At 41.0% G+C, this 16,551-nt stretch overlaps 1 protein-coding gene across 1 annotated transcript in view; it reads left to right on the forward strand.

Moving 5' to 3' along the window:
- Window positions 1–16,551, forward strand: part of LDLRAD3 (low density lipoprotein receptor class A domain containing 3) — a 261,163-nt gene that overhangs the window by 115,003 nt on the left and 129,609 nt on the right. The window contains exon 3 of the mRNA XM_068555039.1: window positions 4,404–4,529. Within this exon, the coding sequence (XP_068411140.1) occupies window positions 4,404–4,529 (126 nt within the window). The remainder of the gene's footprint in view (window positions 1–4,403; window positions 4,530–16,551) is intronic.

The following is a 16,551-nucleotide window of genomic DNA, read 5'->3' on the forward strand; positions in this document are numbered from 1 at the left end:
CGGGGAGGGCTGGGGACAATCCGGACTTTGTCCGGGAACCCCCCGGGGCCCACGGGGGCTCGTGCAGGCAGGGAGCTGCTGCCAGCGGTGGGCTTCTCTCTGAGCCTCTGCCAGGCGCTCAGCAGGCCGTCTGTGATCTGCCTCACCGTTGCCTGAGCAGGTGTCTGCTGGTGCAGATGTAAATCATAACAGGACAGGCTCCCTGACAGAGACGGCAGCTGAGCATTGCTGGCAAGGCAGGGAGTCTCGTTAGTGATTCCTGAAGACGCTGCAGGGCCAAGGCCAAAGAGCTGGTCAAGTGAATGGTAGCTAATGCATTTATAATTACTCTCATTCTCTTTTCTCTTTCTTTGTCTCATAAAGTCCAGTCCTTGGAGCTGGGCTGGGCCTTAGAAGTGTCTAAGGAGGCAGTAGAGTAGGTGAGTCAAGAAGTAAAGTTTGAGCCTTGACTCTGTTTATCAGCTGTGTCAGGCGCCTTCACTTCTGGACCTGTTATCTTTTCTGTAAAATGGGTTTTTGTGAGGAGGAAATGAGATGTTATCTGTAAAATAGAGCACAATGTTCAGCCCATACTAAGCATTCAGTAAGTGCTAGCTGTGATTACCCAGCCCCACTCTCTCCTTTTATGGGCTCATTTGTATATTCGGCAGTATTGATTAGGTACCATGGTAGGCACTGTACAGTTGCAGCTCCTTCAAGAATGGTGAATGAAAGTATTCAAGTGAGTGTGTGTGCATCCAAGCTCAGCACAAAGCCAATGACATCTATCCTATGAAGGAAAAGAAAGAAACAGAGTAAGGACTAGAGCGCCTGAGGGTAGGGAGCGGGGTTTCTACTGTAGACAGTGCACTGCTTAAGGAGACCTCAATAAAGTAGCGGAGTGAGCCATGCTGACCTCTGGGAGAAAGACAGGCCAAGCAGAGGGAACCACAGGCTGCCAAGGTCCTGAGGCAGGACTGTGCCTGATGGGCTTGAGGAGGAGCTGGGAGGCCAGTGTTAGCCAGAGCACGGAGAGTAGGTAAGCATGAAATTAGAGGGGGTACCCCGGAGTGGCACGATGCTGTGATGGCGGCTGTGGGCTTTTCTAAAGTGTTGGGAGGGCAGAGACGTTTTGAATGGAGGAGTGACGTGTTGAGTTTACAGGGAAACGCTCTCAGGTTAGATGTCAAAGCCTATAGGTAGCTTTTCTGCCCTGATCCCTGAAAGGGTGACGGGAGCAAGGATGCCCGATCCTCTAATTTGAGCATCCATCACTGGATCTTACCTGTGACAGTTATTACCATGGCGTCTGCTTACTGGGGACTTTCTATTTCCCACATCTCTTCTGTGTTTATGAATTGGACTTCTTCTCCCTCATTTATGTATTTATTCAACAATTATGGGTCCAACAGATCTCTGGGTTACAATCCAATACTATTGTTGTTCGTTTTGTTGCTCAAACTGTTCTAGCTTTGGCCATTGGGAGCTCGTGCAGGTTGACTCCTGTGTCCTTTGGACATGCCTCCATCGTATTTTAAGCACTTCTTCCCTTTCTGGCAACACAAGACACTCCAGGTTCATCTTGTATTTTCCCCCAGGAATGAACCACTTCTCCAGGGAGCCCTGGTTCTCTTTATTGGATCATAGAATTTAGAAACCAAGATCTAGGTGCTGGCTATGCTTATTGCTATTGGGGTGTACTGCTTCTAGTCTTTCTTAGCAGATGAGCTAGGAAATATATGTACGTACACTAACCCATGCACACACACAGATCTATATTTCTATCTGTCTATCTATCGATCTATCTATCCATCCATCCATCTATCCATCTATCTGTCTTTACAAACCTTGAGTTCATATTGATGCCTTCAATTCCAGTCCAAAGCCTCGGGGTTCATTTTAGTCTTCTCACTCTCTTTATTTGTAATTTCTTCCTCTGATAGTGAGAAACCTTGCTCTTATTATCTGTAATATACTTAACCTATTTGTTCAACCCTAGTACTACACAAAAGGCAGTTTCAGAATTGCTGATTCATACCCCTGTGAGAAACAAATATAACTAGAGTACTTGTGAACAGTTCTTTTTTTCTTTAGCCTTATAGAATCCAGGCAAAATAATGTTTACCAGAGTTACGTAGGCTACTTCTTTTCTTCCCCACCTCCTTCAGTGTGGTGCTGTTATTCATCTGTAATATAGTTATGTTCATTTGTTGCTGTTTATATTTCATTCTGAGCCCTGCCCCCAACACACACATGCACACCCACATGTGTTTGATTTTAATTGTTTACATTTTGGGTATGTGAAATATTATCATGGTTCTAAGAGTCAGAGCTATACAAATAGACTCAGAGAAGTGTGCACCCTTCTCATCCCTGCTACCTTGTTCCATTCCCATTTCCCTATTCTTTCCAGCCTTTTCTCACCCACCCCCTGTAGGTAACCAGTCTCTTTGGTTTCTGGTTTATCCTTTCTATATTTCTTTTGCATAGATGAGCCAGTACACGTGTGTTTTCTTAGATCCCCTTCTTTTGCTATATGGAGGGGTAAAGTACTGTAGATACTCTTGCACTTTGCTTTTTTCACTTAACAGTATGTCCTGGAGATCACTTCCTATCAGTTCATAGAGATCTTCCATAATGAGCTTTTTAAACTTGGGTAATCAGAAAAAGAAATTTAGCAGCCCAAGGATCAATCTTAAAGTTCTATAAGCCTAGTGATGTGATGATGATGATGATAAATAGCATAAGTTTTACCATTAATTGAGCATCTACTGTATGCCATGCTCTGTGCCAAGCATTTTATATAGATGATCACACTGAATCCTTCCCCGGGCCATATGAGATAGATATTACCTCCAGTTTACCAATGAGGAAACTGAGGCTCAGTTGTACTTAGAAACTTGCCCAAGGTCATAAAGATTAGAGCCACAATTTGAACACAGGACACTCTCTCCCAAGTTTGTGCTTTGTGAAGAGCACACCAGCACCATTAGAGTATTTTCAGGTTAAAACAAAGCCATGTGGGTTTTTAAAATCTAGCCACATCCCAGGCTTAAAATCCCTGTTGATAGTGTATCAGCTATTGCCAAAGTTGGCATGTTATACTGATGGCGAGAATATGAAGGTAATTTACTGCCTGTTCATTCCAAAGAAATAGCCCTTCCTTCTTGAGGACCATGGGTCCTGCCTCTAAGACAGGAGACAAAAGGGATGCTAGGTGGGGCCTGCTACCTGGGATGCAGCAGTAGATCCCATCACACCTTATAATCACAAGCCAGAGCAGCCAGCACCATTAACAGGAAAGTACGTTACCCCACAGGGCTATTTGGTTAGCAGGACACTCAATCAAGCTTGAGTTAGAGCAGTTTCTGTTAAAACTGTTTGTGTAGCAGGAGTGGAAGAAGGGTTTCTTTGAGCAGGAGTCTGGCTTCTGTTGTGAGAAGTGACAGCCTCTGGCAGAGAGGCAGTACAGTTGAGTTGGATGAGGGTGTGGCTTCTGGACTCTGAGTACTGGGGGCCTCACCCCAGCACCATGTTTTCTAGCCGTGTAACCCTGGGCAAGTCACTTTACCTCTTCAGAGCATTTCTGTGAAATGAGAATAAGAACCACACCCGTCTTTGTCAGGGGTTCCCAAGACCACCCTCAGTTTCAGTGATTTACTAGAAGGAATCATAGAACTCAGCATACAGTCATACCCACAGCTGTGATTGATTACAGTGAAAGGCTACAAAGCAAAACCAACAAAGGGAAAAGGTGAAGGAGTGAAGTCAGAGGGAAACAAGCCCAGGCTTCCAGAATCCTTGCCCAGTGCAGGCACACAGGAGGCACTTCATTCCCCCAGCAACAAGTGTGACATAACGTGTGAAATGCTTTCTCCCAGGGAAGCTCGTTAGAGGCTCAGTGCCCAGGGTTTTTACTGAGAGCTGGTCATGCAGGCACCCTCTGCCCAACATGTGCCCAAATCCCAAACTCCCAGAAGAAAGGCAGGTGTTCAGCATAAATGCACTGTTTGCACGAATAGTTTAGGCACAGTGAGCCGTCCTCAGGAGAGAATGATGCGAACCTTCCTGACATCCAGTTTCCCAGATGCCAGCCAAGCGAGGGCCAACTTTGCAAGCAAGCCTTTCTAAGGATGGCAGCCTCAGGCCTCTTGAGCCCTGCTGGTGTGGAGGCTGGGCACCGAGGTCCTATTTGGGACCTTGGTGGCAGTGGATGAGCCACTCCCTTCCTGGAGGATGACACAGGTGGGCTTCTAGTCTGGCTGGGTATTGGAGGTGGGTGCTGGTGGTAAGAAACTTTGGGGACTTCAAGGTAGATGTAAAAGGCCCCAGTTGCACACTCTGAGTTAGCGGGATGGGTGTGTGGTGGTCAGAAAACTTATCCTTCTGACGTCTCGTTGTTTGTCTCGTTTGTCCTCCTGCAGCCAAGGCTAAATCGAAATGTGGCCCGACCTTCTTCCCCTGTGCCAGCGGCATCCACTGCATCATTGGCCGCTTCCGGTGTAACGGGTTTGAGGATTGTCCCGACGGCAGCGACGAAGAGAACTGCAGTAAGTGCTGGGGCCTGTGTACCATGCTCCCCTGTTCATTCCCACCGGTGGACCTTCCATCCTGGCCGCTCTCATCTGTGTGCTTCTCACACCCACAGGCTTGGGCCTTTTCTCTCGTTACCTGGAATCTATTTGTTACTGCTTATTTCTTGTGTGATTGTGTAGATGCTCAGCTACCATTTATCAGGACCTCTGTTAAGTACACTGGGCCTGGGGCATACTTTGTTTTCAGTTCTGATGATGGCTCTGCAAATGTAAGTGTGTTATCCCCGTCAATACATAAGGACTTGAAGTACGAGAGGTCAGTGGACTCATCCAGAGTCACATAGCTTATCAGTTGCAGATCCAGTTCTAGGTTCATTCAGGCGCTCATCTGATTGACCCTGCCACTCAGCACCCCATGTTTAGGTGCTTGCTTTCCTTCTCATTTTGAATTCTTTAAAAAAAGATGTTTATTTATTAATTATATACATACTATAAGAATATGCTCTTGGAAGTTGCCATATGATCCAACAATCCCACTCCTGGGTATATATCCGGAGAAACCTCTAATTCGAAAAGATACATGCACCCCAATGTTCATAGCAGCACTATTTACAATAGCCAAGACATGGAAGCAACCTAAGTGCCCATTGACAGATGAATGAATAAAGAAGATGTGGTACATAAAAACAATGGAATATTACTCAGCCATTAAAAAGAATGCAATAAGGCCATTTGCAGCAACATGGATGGACCTGGAGATTATCACACTAAGTGAAGTAAGTCAGACAGAGAAAGACAAATATCATATGATATCACTTATTTGTGGAATCTAAAATATGACACAAGTGAACTTATTTACAAAACAGAAATGGACTCACAGACATAGAAAACTAATTTATGGTTACCAAAGGGAAAAAGGGGTGGAGGGAGGAGTAAATTAGGAGTATGGGATAAACAGATACAAACTACTATATGTAAAAAAAATAAACAACAAGGTCCTAGTGGGTAGCACAGGGAACTATATATTCAATATCTTGTAATAAACCATAATGGAAAAGAATATGAAAAAGAAAATATATGTGTGTGTATAACTGTGAATCACTTTGCTGTACCTATGAAACTAACACAACATTGTAAATCAACTATACATCAATGTTTAAAAAAGAATATGCTCGAGCACTGCGAGTAGCATGAGGGGCGGAGCCTCGGGAGCTCCAGGATCATGATGAGTTGCAGTGGGGATAAGGGAGGATGGGGGCGTCGGCTGCTTCTTCTAGACGCTAAGGAATGCAGCTGGACCTGGATCCAAAACAGGCTCTCCATATCAACCAGGCACAGAGGACAACACCTGGCTGGAGGACTGAGTGGAGTGCAGAAGGCCGGCCACTCTGTGCCTTTGGATTGGAGAATTTAACCCATTTACATGTAAGCCATGTGGCTGACAGGGTCTTGGTGCTCCGGCCAGGTGTCAGGCCTGAGCCTCTGAGGTGGGAGAGCTGAGTTCAGGACACTGGACCACCAGAGACTTCCTAGCCTCACGTAGTATCAGTTGGCGAGAGCTCTCCCAGAGATCTCCATCTCAACGCTAAGACCCAGCTCCACTCAACGACCAGCAAGCTCCAGTGCTGGACAACCCATGCGAAACAATTAGCAAGACAGGAACACAACCCCACCCATTAGCAGAGAGGCTGCCTAAAATCATAAGTTCACAGACACCCGAAAACATACCACTGGACGCGGTCCAGCCCACCAGAAAGAGAAGATCCAGCCTCATCCACCAGAACACAGGCACCAGTCCCCTCCACCCGGAAGCCTACACAACCCACTGAACCAACTGGGGACAGACACCAAAAACAACAGGAACTACGAACCTGCAACCTGTGAAAAGGAGACCCCAAACACAGTAGGTTAAGCAAAATGAGAAGACAGAGAAATATGCAGCAGATGAAGGAGCAAGGTAAAAACATAAACAAACACCAGACCAAACAAATGAAGAGGAAATAGGCAGTCTACCTGAAAAAGGATTCAGAGTAATGATAGTAAAGATGATCCAAAATCTTGGAAACAGAATGGAGAAAATACAAGAAACGTTTAACAAGGACATAGAAGAACTAAAGCGCAAACAAACAATGATGAGCAACACAATAAATGAAATTAAAAGTTCTCTAGAAGGAATCAATAGCAGAATAACTGAGGCAGAAGAACAGATAAGTGACCTGGAAGATAAAATAGTGGAAATAACTACCGCAGAGGAGAATAAAGAAAAAAGAATGAAAAGAATTGAGGACAGTCTCAGAGACCTCTGGGGCAACATTAAATGCACCAACATTCGAATTATAGGGGTCCCAGAAGAAGAAGAGAAAAAGAAAGGACTGAGAAAATATTTGAAGAGATTATAGTCGAAAATTTCCCTAATATAGGAAAGGAAATAGTCAATCAACTCCTGGAAGCACAGAGTCCCATACAGGATAAATCCAAGGAGAAACACACCAAGACACATATTACTCAAACTATCAAAAATTAAATACAAAGAAAACATATTAAAAGCAGCAAGGGAAAAGCAACAAATAACATACATGGGAATCCCCATAAGGTTAACAGCTGATCTTTCAGTAGAAACTCTGCAAGCCAGAAGGGAGTGGCAGGACATATTGAAAGTGATGAAAGGGGAAAACCTACAACGAAGATAACCCAGCAAGGATCTCATTCAGAGTCTATGTAAAACCTTTACAGACAAGCAAATCTAAGAGAATTCAGCACCACCAAACCAGCTTTACAACAAATGCTAAAGGAACTTCTCTAGGCAGGAAACACAAGAGAAGGAAAAGGCCTACAATAACAAACCCAAAGCAATTAAGAAAATGGTAATAGAAACATAAATATCAATAATTGCCTTATATGTAAATGGATTAAATGCTCCAACCAAAAGACGTAGACTGGCTGAATGGATACAAAAACAAGACCTGTATATATGCTGTCTACAAGAGACCAACTTCAGACCAAGGGACACATACAGGCTGAAAGTGAGGGGATGGAATAAGATATTCCATGCAAATGGCAATCAAAAGAAAGCTGGAGTAGCTATTCTCATATTAGACAAAATAGACTTTAAAATAAAGACGATTACAAGAGACAAAGAAGGACACTACATAATGATCAAGGGATCAATCCAAGAAGAAGATGTAACAACTGTAAACATTTATGCACCCAACATAGGAGCACCTCAATACATAAGGCAAATTCTAACAACCATAAAAGGGGAAATCGACAGTAACACAATCATAGTAGGGGACTTTAACACCCCAGTTTCACCAATGGACAGATCATCCAAAATGAAAATAAATAAGGAAACACAAGCTTTAAATGACACATTAAACAAGATGGACTTCATTGATATTTATAGGACATTCCATCCAAAAACAATAGAATACACTTTCTTCTCAAGTGCTCGTGGAACATTCTCCAGGATAGATCATATCTTGGGTCACAAATCAAGCCTTGAAAAATTTAAGAAAATTGAAATCATATCAAGTATCTTTTCCGACCACAACGCTATAAGACTAGATATCAGTTACAGGAGAAAAACTGTAAAAAATGCAAACACATGGAGGCTAAACAATACACTACTAAATAACCAAGAGATCACTGAAGAAATCAAAGAGGAAATCAAAAAATACCTAGAAACAAATGACAGTGAAAACACGATGACCCAAAACCTATGGGATGCAGCAAAACCAGTTCTAAGAGGTAAGTTTATATCAATACAATCCTACCTCAAGAAACAAGAAACATCTCAAATAAACAACCTAATCTTACACCTAAAGCAATTAGAGAAAGAAAAACAAAAAAAACCCCAAAGTTAGCAGAAGGAAAGAAATCATAAAGAACAGATCAGAAATAAATGGAAAAGAAATGAAGGAAACAATAGCAAAGATCAATAAAACTAAAAGCTGGTTCTTTGAGAAGATAAACAAAATTGATAAACCATTAGTCAGACTCATCAAGCAAAAGAGGGAGAAGACTCAAATCAACAGAATTAGAAAAGAAAAAGGAGAAGTAACAACTGACACTGCAGAAATACAAAGGATCATGGGAGATTACTACAAGCAACTGTATGCCAATAGAATGGACAACCTGGAAGAAAGGGACAAATTCTTAGAAAAGCACAACCTTCTGAAACTGAACCAGGAAGAAATAGAAAATATAAACAGACCAATCACAAGCACTGAAATTGAGACTGTGATTAAAAATCTTCCAACAAACAAAAGCCCAGGACCAGAGGGCTTCACAGGTGAATTCTATCAAACATTTAGAGAAGAGCTAACACCTATCCTTCTCAAACTCTTCCAAAATATAGCAGAGGGAGGAACACTCCCAAACTCATTCTATGAGGCCACCATCACCCTGATACCAAAACCAGACAAAGATGTCGCAAAAAAAGAAAACTACGGGCCAATGTCACTGATGAACATAGATGCAAAAATTCTCAACAAAATACTAGCGAACAGAATCCAAGAGCACATGAAAAGGACCATACACCGTGATCAAGTGGGGTTTATCCCAGGAATGCAAGGATTCTTCAATATATGCAAATCAATCAATGTGATACACCATATTAAGAAATTGAATGATGAAAACCATATGGTAATCTTAATAGATGCAGGAAGAGCTTTCGACAAAATTCAACATCCATTTATGATAAAAACCCTACAGAAAGTAGGCATAGAGGGAACTTACCTCAACATAATAAAGGCCATATATGACAAACCCACAGCCAACATTGTTCTCAATGGTGAAAAACTGAAACCGTTTCCACTAAGATCAGGAACAAGACAAGGTTGCCCACTCTCACCACTGTTATTCAACATAGTTTTGGAAGTTTTAGCCACAGCAATCAGAGAAGAAAAAGAAATAAAAGGAATCCAAATCGGAAAAGAAGAAGTAAAACTGTCACTGTTTGAAGATGGCATGATACTATACATAGAGAATCCTAAAGATGCTACCAGAAAACTACTAGAGCTAATCAATGAATTTGGTAAAGTAGCAGGATACAAAATTAATGCACAGAAATCTCTTGCATTCCTATACACTAATGATGAAAAATCTGAAAGAGAAATTAAGGAAAGACTCCCATTTACCATTGCAACAAAAAGAATAAAATACCAGAAATAAACCTACCTAAGGAGACAAAAGACCTGTATGCAGACAACTACAGGACACTGATGAAAGAAATTAAAGATGATACAAACTGATGGAGAGACATACCACGTTCTTGAATTCGAAGAATCAACATTGTGAAAATGACTCTACTACCCAAAGCAATCTACAGATTCAGTGCAATCCCTATCAAACTACCAATGTCATTTTTCACAGAACTAGAACAAAAAATTTCGCAATTTGTATGGAAACACAAAAGACCCTGAATAGCCAAAAGCAATTTTGAGGAAGAAAAACGGAGCTGGAGGAATCACACTCCCTGACTTCAGACTATACTATAAAGCTATAGTAATCAAGACAGTATGGTACAGGCACAAAAACAGAAATACAGATCAATGGAACAGGATAGAAAGCCCAGAGATAAACCCACGCACATATGGTCACCTTATCTTTGATAAAGGAGGCAAGAATATACCATTGGAGAAAAGACAGCTTCTTCAAAAAGTGGTACTGGGAAAACGGGACAGCTATATGTAAAAGAATGAAATTAGAACACTCCCTAACACCATACACAAAAAATAAACTCAAAATGGATTAAATGTAAGGTCAGACACTATAAAACTCTTAGAGGAAAGCATAGGCAGAACACTCTATGACATAAATCACAGCAAGATCCTTTTTGACCCACTTCCCAGAGAAATGGAAATAAAAACAAAAATAAACAAATGGGACCTAACGAAACTTAAAAGCTTTTGCACAGCAATGGAAACCATAAACAAGACGAAAAGACAACCGTCAGAATGGGAGAAAATCTTTGCAAACGAAGCAACTGACAAAGGATTAATCTCCAAAATATACAAGCAGCTCATGCAGCTCAATATGAAAAAAACAAATAACCCAATCCAAAAACGGGCAGAAGACCTAAATAGACATTTCTCCAAAGAAGGTATACAGATTGCAAACAAACACATGAAAAGATGCTCAACATCACTAATCATTAGAGAAATGCAAATCAAAACCACAGTGCGGTATCACCTCACTCCAGTCAGAATGGCCATCATCAAAAAACCTACAAACAATAAATGCTGGAGAGGGTGTGGAGAAAAGGGAACCCTCTTGCACTGTTGGTGGGAATGTAAATTGATACAGCCACTATGGAGAACAGTATGGAGGTTCCTTAAAAACTAAAAATAGAACTACCATACGACCCAGCAATTCCACTACTGGGCATATACCCTGAGAAAACCATAATTCAAAAAGTCATGTACCGTAATGTTCATTGCAGCACTATTTACAATAGGCAGGATATGGAAGCAACCTAAGTGTCCATCGACAGATGAATGTATAAAGAAGAAGTGGCACGTATACACAATGGAATATTACTCAGCCATAAAAAGAAATGAAATTGAGTTATTTGTAGTGAGGTGGATGGACCTAGAGTCTGTCATACAGAGTGAAGTAAGTCAGAAAGGTAAAAAACAAATACCATATGCTAACACATATATATGGAATCTAAAAAAAAAAAAAAAGGTTCTGAAGAACTTAGGGGCAGGACAGGAATAAAGACGCAGATATAGAGAATGGACTTGAGGACATGGGGTGGGGGGGAAGCTGGGACGAAGTGAGAGAGTGGCATGGACATATATACACTACCAAATATAAAATAGATAGCTAGTGGGAAGCAGCCACATAGCACAGGGAGATCAGCTCTGTGCTTTGTGACCACCTAGAAGGGTGGGATAGGGAGGTTGGGAGGGAGACGCAAGAAGGAGGGGATATGGGGATATATGTATACGTATAGCTGATTCACCTTGTTATACAGCAGAAACTAACACACCATTGTAAAGCAATTATACTCCAATAAAGATGTTAAAAAAAAAAAAAAAAAGAATATGCTCCTGGAAAAAAATCCAAACAGTATAGAAAGCTAAAGTGTTCCTTGACTTGTGACCGCCTGATTCCATTTACCTGGTATATAATATTCCATGGTATCAATACACAGACAGACAGACACACACGCACCTCCTCTTGTTCTCTCTACCCCACCTGCCTCTTAGCAGTCTTGGTGTTGAAGCTCACCTCACTACTCCTTGGCCTGGATATACTGGTCCCTTCTTTGTCAGCATCTCTGTGTCCACATCCACACTCAGCAGCTTCAGTGACCTTCAGGTGTCCCTTTCCCACCTTTCACACGGTTCCAGCTTCCCCAGCAATTTGCTTTGTACCTGCTTCTGGTCCCTCTGGTCACTGCTCAGTTTATTCTTTTTCTTTTCCCCTTCAATGTTTAGGCTGCTGGAGCCTTTCTAACTGTAGTTGGCTCTTGACAAATTTACACATTTACCTTCTGCACTTACATATTTTAATAACCCTTTTCTCTTCTGATTAGTGTAAAGAACTTGTGAAATATAGAAAAGTATAAAGAGGAAAGCAAAAATGCCTAGAAGGCAATGCTGTTAATATGTGGGTTATTTTGTGATAGTCATCCCCCCTACCCTATCTATCTATCTATGTATCTATCTGTCTATCTATCTATCTACCTATCATCTATCTTCTCTAATATGCTTAATTGAGATGTCCTCTTTATTGTGACCATTTTCTCATGTTATTAATTTTTTTCGAAACATAAGTTTTAATGACTTCAGGGATTGTTTTGATAAACTGATTTTCCCTTACCCTGTTGGTTCTATTTTAAGTCCTTGAGGAGGAGAGTGACTATCTCCTGTGTTCTTTTATGTCTTTCCAGGGAACAGTCATTGCTGTACTGTCCCAAGAGGGACACAGAGAGTTTATAACTCTCCTGTGTGCATTCTCCTGTTGCCTTATTTCATCTTCTGGGTCTCAAATGGCAGAGATATGGCAGAGCTGCTAGATTGCTGAATGGTTAGTAAGTAGAGTGGCTGAACCCCAGCTTAGCGAGGAGGGTGCATATCACTAACAGGGTAGGGGCCTGACTGAGCAAAATGACTCTGGAGCCGGGGTCTGGCCTCAGATTTGTGTTCTGCCCTAGGGAAGCACCAGTTGAGCTTCTTACATAATCTCCTTGCACAGTGGTTTTCTCTAGAATGGAGGTACTGACAGCCTGCTTTCCAGGTTTGTTGTGAGGGTTAGATGAGATAATATCTGAAAAGTGCTTAGTGTGGTACTAAGTACTGTCCATGGGGATCTTATCACGGAAGGGGGGAATTTTATATATATCATCATACATAGGTACTAGAGAGTAATTCAATGGCAATAAAAGCAAGTGTGATGCATTACAGTATGTACATTCTAAATGATTGTGCCATCCTGTGTACTCTTTGCCATAATTAAAAACCCTGTATGATTAAATGTTTGGATATTGATCTTTAATTGTCTAAATGAGTAAATTATATTCATTCTAAATTAAGCCAATGAGGATTAAGCCAGCATTTTCCTCTGGCATATCTGCCATTTGAAAAGAGTGGTTCTAACTCACTGTTCTGAAAACTGGTAAGTAAAAGGAAAGAATCAAGCATTTATCCTCCCTTTCATATATGAATTACGCTTCTGAGTAATTAAACAGCTGACTTAGGAAAGTTCTTTTCTATTGAAGAATGCCAGCTAATAGAAGAATGAGAGAGTTAGAGTATGTCTATTTTATAACCCCTAATGAAGAAATGGACCGTCAAATGGCTGCTAAAACCATTAGATGAAAAATTGAAAGGAAGCTTTATAATGTGTGGATCAGGCAGAAAAGTCCTGAAACGGGCAGTCAATCTTCTCACAGACGACTTTGAATCGGTATTGCATCACTTCAAGTGGATTGTAGACACCTTATCACTCTGTGGATCTCTTTGTATTATAGTTGTCTTAAATAGTCCATCTTCATGCTTTAAAAATCCCAAAAGACAATGTTTTAATGTTTGCTTTAACTTTTCAAGTATGTTTAAAAGAATTCCAGAGGAGAGGAATCGTCTATTATGTTTACCCAGATATTTACCATTTTGGTTGCTCTTCCTTCATTCCTGATGTTCCGGGTTTTTTTCTGGTATCATTTTCCTTCTGTCTGAAGAACTTCCTTTAGCAATTCTTTTAAAGCAGGTCTGCTGGCAACAAATTCTCTTAATTTTCCTCCATCTGAGAATGTCTTTCTTTCACCTGCTTTCCTAAAGGATATTTTTACTGCATATAGAATTCTGGGGTGGCAGTTCTTTTCTTTAAAGCACTTTCAAAATGTTGTGCCACTTCCCCTGGCTTCTCTTGTTTCCAGTGAGAAATTTGCAGTTATTTTAAACTGTTTTCCCTTAGAGAATACACCACTTTTCTCTGGCTGCTTTGAAGATTTGTTTTGTTTTGTTTTTAGTTTTTACCACTTAGATGACAATGTGTCTGGGTACGTGGATTTCTTTGTTTATCCTGTTTAGGGTTCTCTTTGAATCTGTAGGGTTTTGTCTTTTGCCGTACTTAGTACATTTTCAACTATTCTCTCTCTCTTTTTTAAAATTGAAATATAGTTGATTTACAATCAATCCTCTTTCTCTTTCTCTTGTGGGATTCTGATAACAATTTTAGGTCCCTGAAACTCCGTTCATTTTTTAATCAGTCTTTTTTCTTTTTATTATCCAGATTGGATAATTTCTATTACTCTTTTGTCAGGTTTACTTTTTCCTCTGTCATCTCCAATCTACTTTCGAGCCCATACAATGTGGCTCTTTTTTACTTTGGTTACTATATTTTTCAGTTCTGAAATTTCATTTTGGTTCTTCTTTACATCTTGTGTTCCTTTGCTGAGACTTTCTATTTTCCATTTGTTTTGAGAGTGTTTGTGATTGCTTGTTAGTATTTGTATAATCGCTGCTTTAAAGTCTTTGTCACAAAATTCCAACATCTGCCTTATCTTGCTGTTGGTGTCTGTTGATTATCCTTTCCCATGAGAGTTGAGATTTTCCTGTTTTTTCATATGACAAGTAATTTTGGATTATATTTTGATTATTTTGATTACTATGTATGACACTTTGGGTTTTGTTTAAATCCCACAGAGAAGGCTTATATTTTTGTTTTAGTGGACAAATGACCCTGTTGGGTCAGGCCACAAGTTCCTAACAGCTCTCTGGAAGGGCAATAAAGCCCTCAGTGGGCTGGAGTCGCAGTTGTTTTTAGACTACTTTTGCAGTGCCGCTTGGACCTGTTCTGTGTCTGCACCTCCCAGTGGCCAGTCTGGGACCTGGGCAGTGGTCTATGCGTTTAGTTCTTACCATCTTTGGTGTGCTGATTAGGACCAGATCCATGCATGTGCATCTTGGGAATCAGCCTCGGAGTTCAAAAACAACTTTATGAAGTTGATTTCCCAAGTTCCTCCCTCTCCGTGATCTCTCTGATATTTGCCAGTTTCCTGGGAGTCTGAGAGGGGAAAAAGATGGTAAACTTAGCACCATTTCAGTGCTAGTTCAAATTTTGGTCTTCTTCCACAGTTGGTCTGCTCCAATTTACTTTTCAGAATCTAAAAATAGCTGTTACATGTATTCTGTCTAGGTTTTCTTTAGCTGCACTCAGTGGGAGAGCCAGGGTGTGGTGTGATTGCTGCATCTGACCTGGAATTGGATCCTCCCACAAGTCAGTCTGAGCGTCACAAGAAAAGAGACAACCAGATACCTTCTGGTTGTCTACCTTCTGGTTGTCTGCCTTCTGATACAACCCAAAAGGAACACACATCACCACTCGATGGTATTTCTGCCCCCAAACATCCAACCTGAATCCGATTGAGCCTCTTAGTCTGTCTTAGTCAATTCAGGCTGCTATAATAAAATACCATACACTGGGTGGCATACGCAACAGAAACTTACTTCTCACAGATCTGGAAGTCCAGGATCAGAGTACCAGCATGGTCGGGTTGGTGGTGTGGACCCTCTCTCTGGTCATAACCTTACATGGCCTTCCTTGGTGTGTGCACACAGAGAAATCCTCCTCCTCATCTTATAAGGGCACTTATCCCATCATGAGAACATCACCCTCATGACCTCATCTAACCCTAAGCACCTCCCAAAGACCCCACCTCCTAATTCCATCCATTAGGGGTTAGGGTTTCCACATATGAATTTGGGGGAAACACGAACATGCAGTTCTTAACACTAACCACTAGTTTACAGGAAATTCAGGGACAGAGGAACATGTTAGTGACCCCGTGGGTAGATAAACTGCCGGATCCGGAATGTGGAATATTCTCCACCACTCAGTTTCAGCCACAAATAAATTCTAAGAAAAGAAATTAGAAGGGGGAGCCTACAGATTCAAAGAGACTGAGAGACAAGCCAACCAAATGTAACATGTGGACCTTGTTTCAACCCTGATTCAAACAAACCAACTGTTAAAAAAATTGAGATAGTTGGGAAATCTTGAATTGTGGTTGTATATCTAATGATATTAAGGCATTATTATTAATTTTTTAAGTTTAAGGATGGCGTTCTGTTTATTATTTTTAAAAAGTCCTTATCTTTGAGAAACATATACCGGAGTATATGAAAGTGAAACTACATGGTATCTAGGATGTGCTTCAAGCCTTTCCTCTGGGGTGGGGTAGGGGTGGGGGGGTGGATAGTGGGTGAGGTAGGACTGAAACAGATTTGTCAGCGTATTGGTAATTTTTTTTCATTTTAATTATGGGTTTATTGCTTAGACACTGGAAAATAAATTTTTTTCTTTTTTTAATTGAAGTATAGTTGATTTACATTGTTGTGTTAGTTACTGCTGAACAGCAAAGTGATTCATTATACATATATATACATTCTTTTTTTTAAAATATTCTTTTCCATTATGGTTTATCATAGGATATTGAATATAGTTCCCTGTGCTATACAGTTGGACCTTGTTGTTTATCCATTCCATATATAAAAGCTTACATCTGCTAACCCCGACCTCCCACTCC

This window comes from Eschrichtius robustus, chromosome 11 (genome assembly GCF_028021215.1).
Source record: "Eschrichtius robustus isolate mEscRob2 chromosome 11, mEscRob2.pri, whole genome shotgun sequence".
In the NCBI taxonomy this organism is placed as follows: Eukaryota; Metazoa; Chordata; class Mammalia; order Artiodactyla; family Eschrichtiidae; genus Eschrichtius; species Eschrichtius robustus.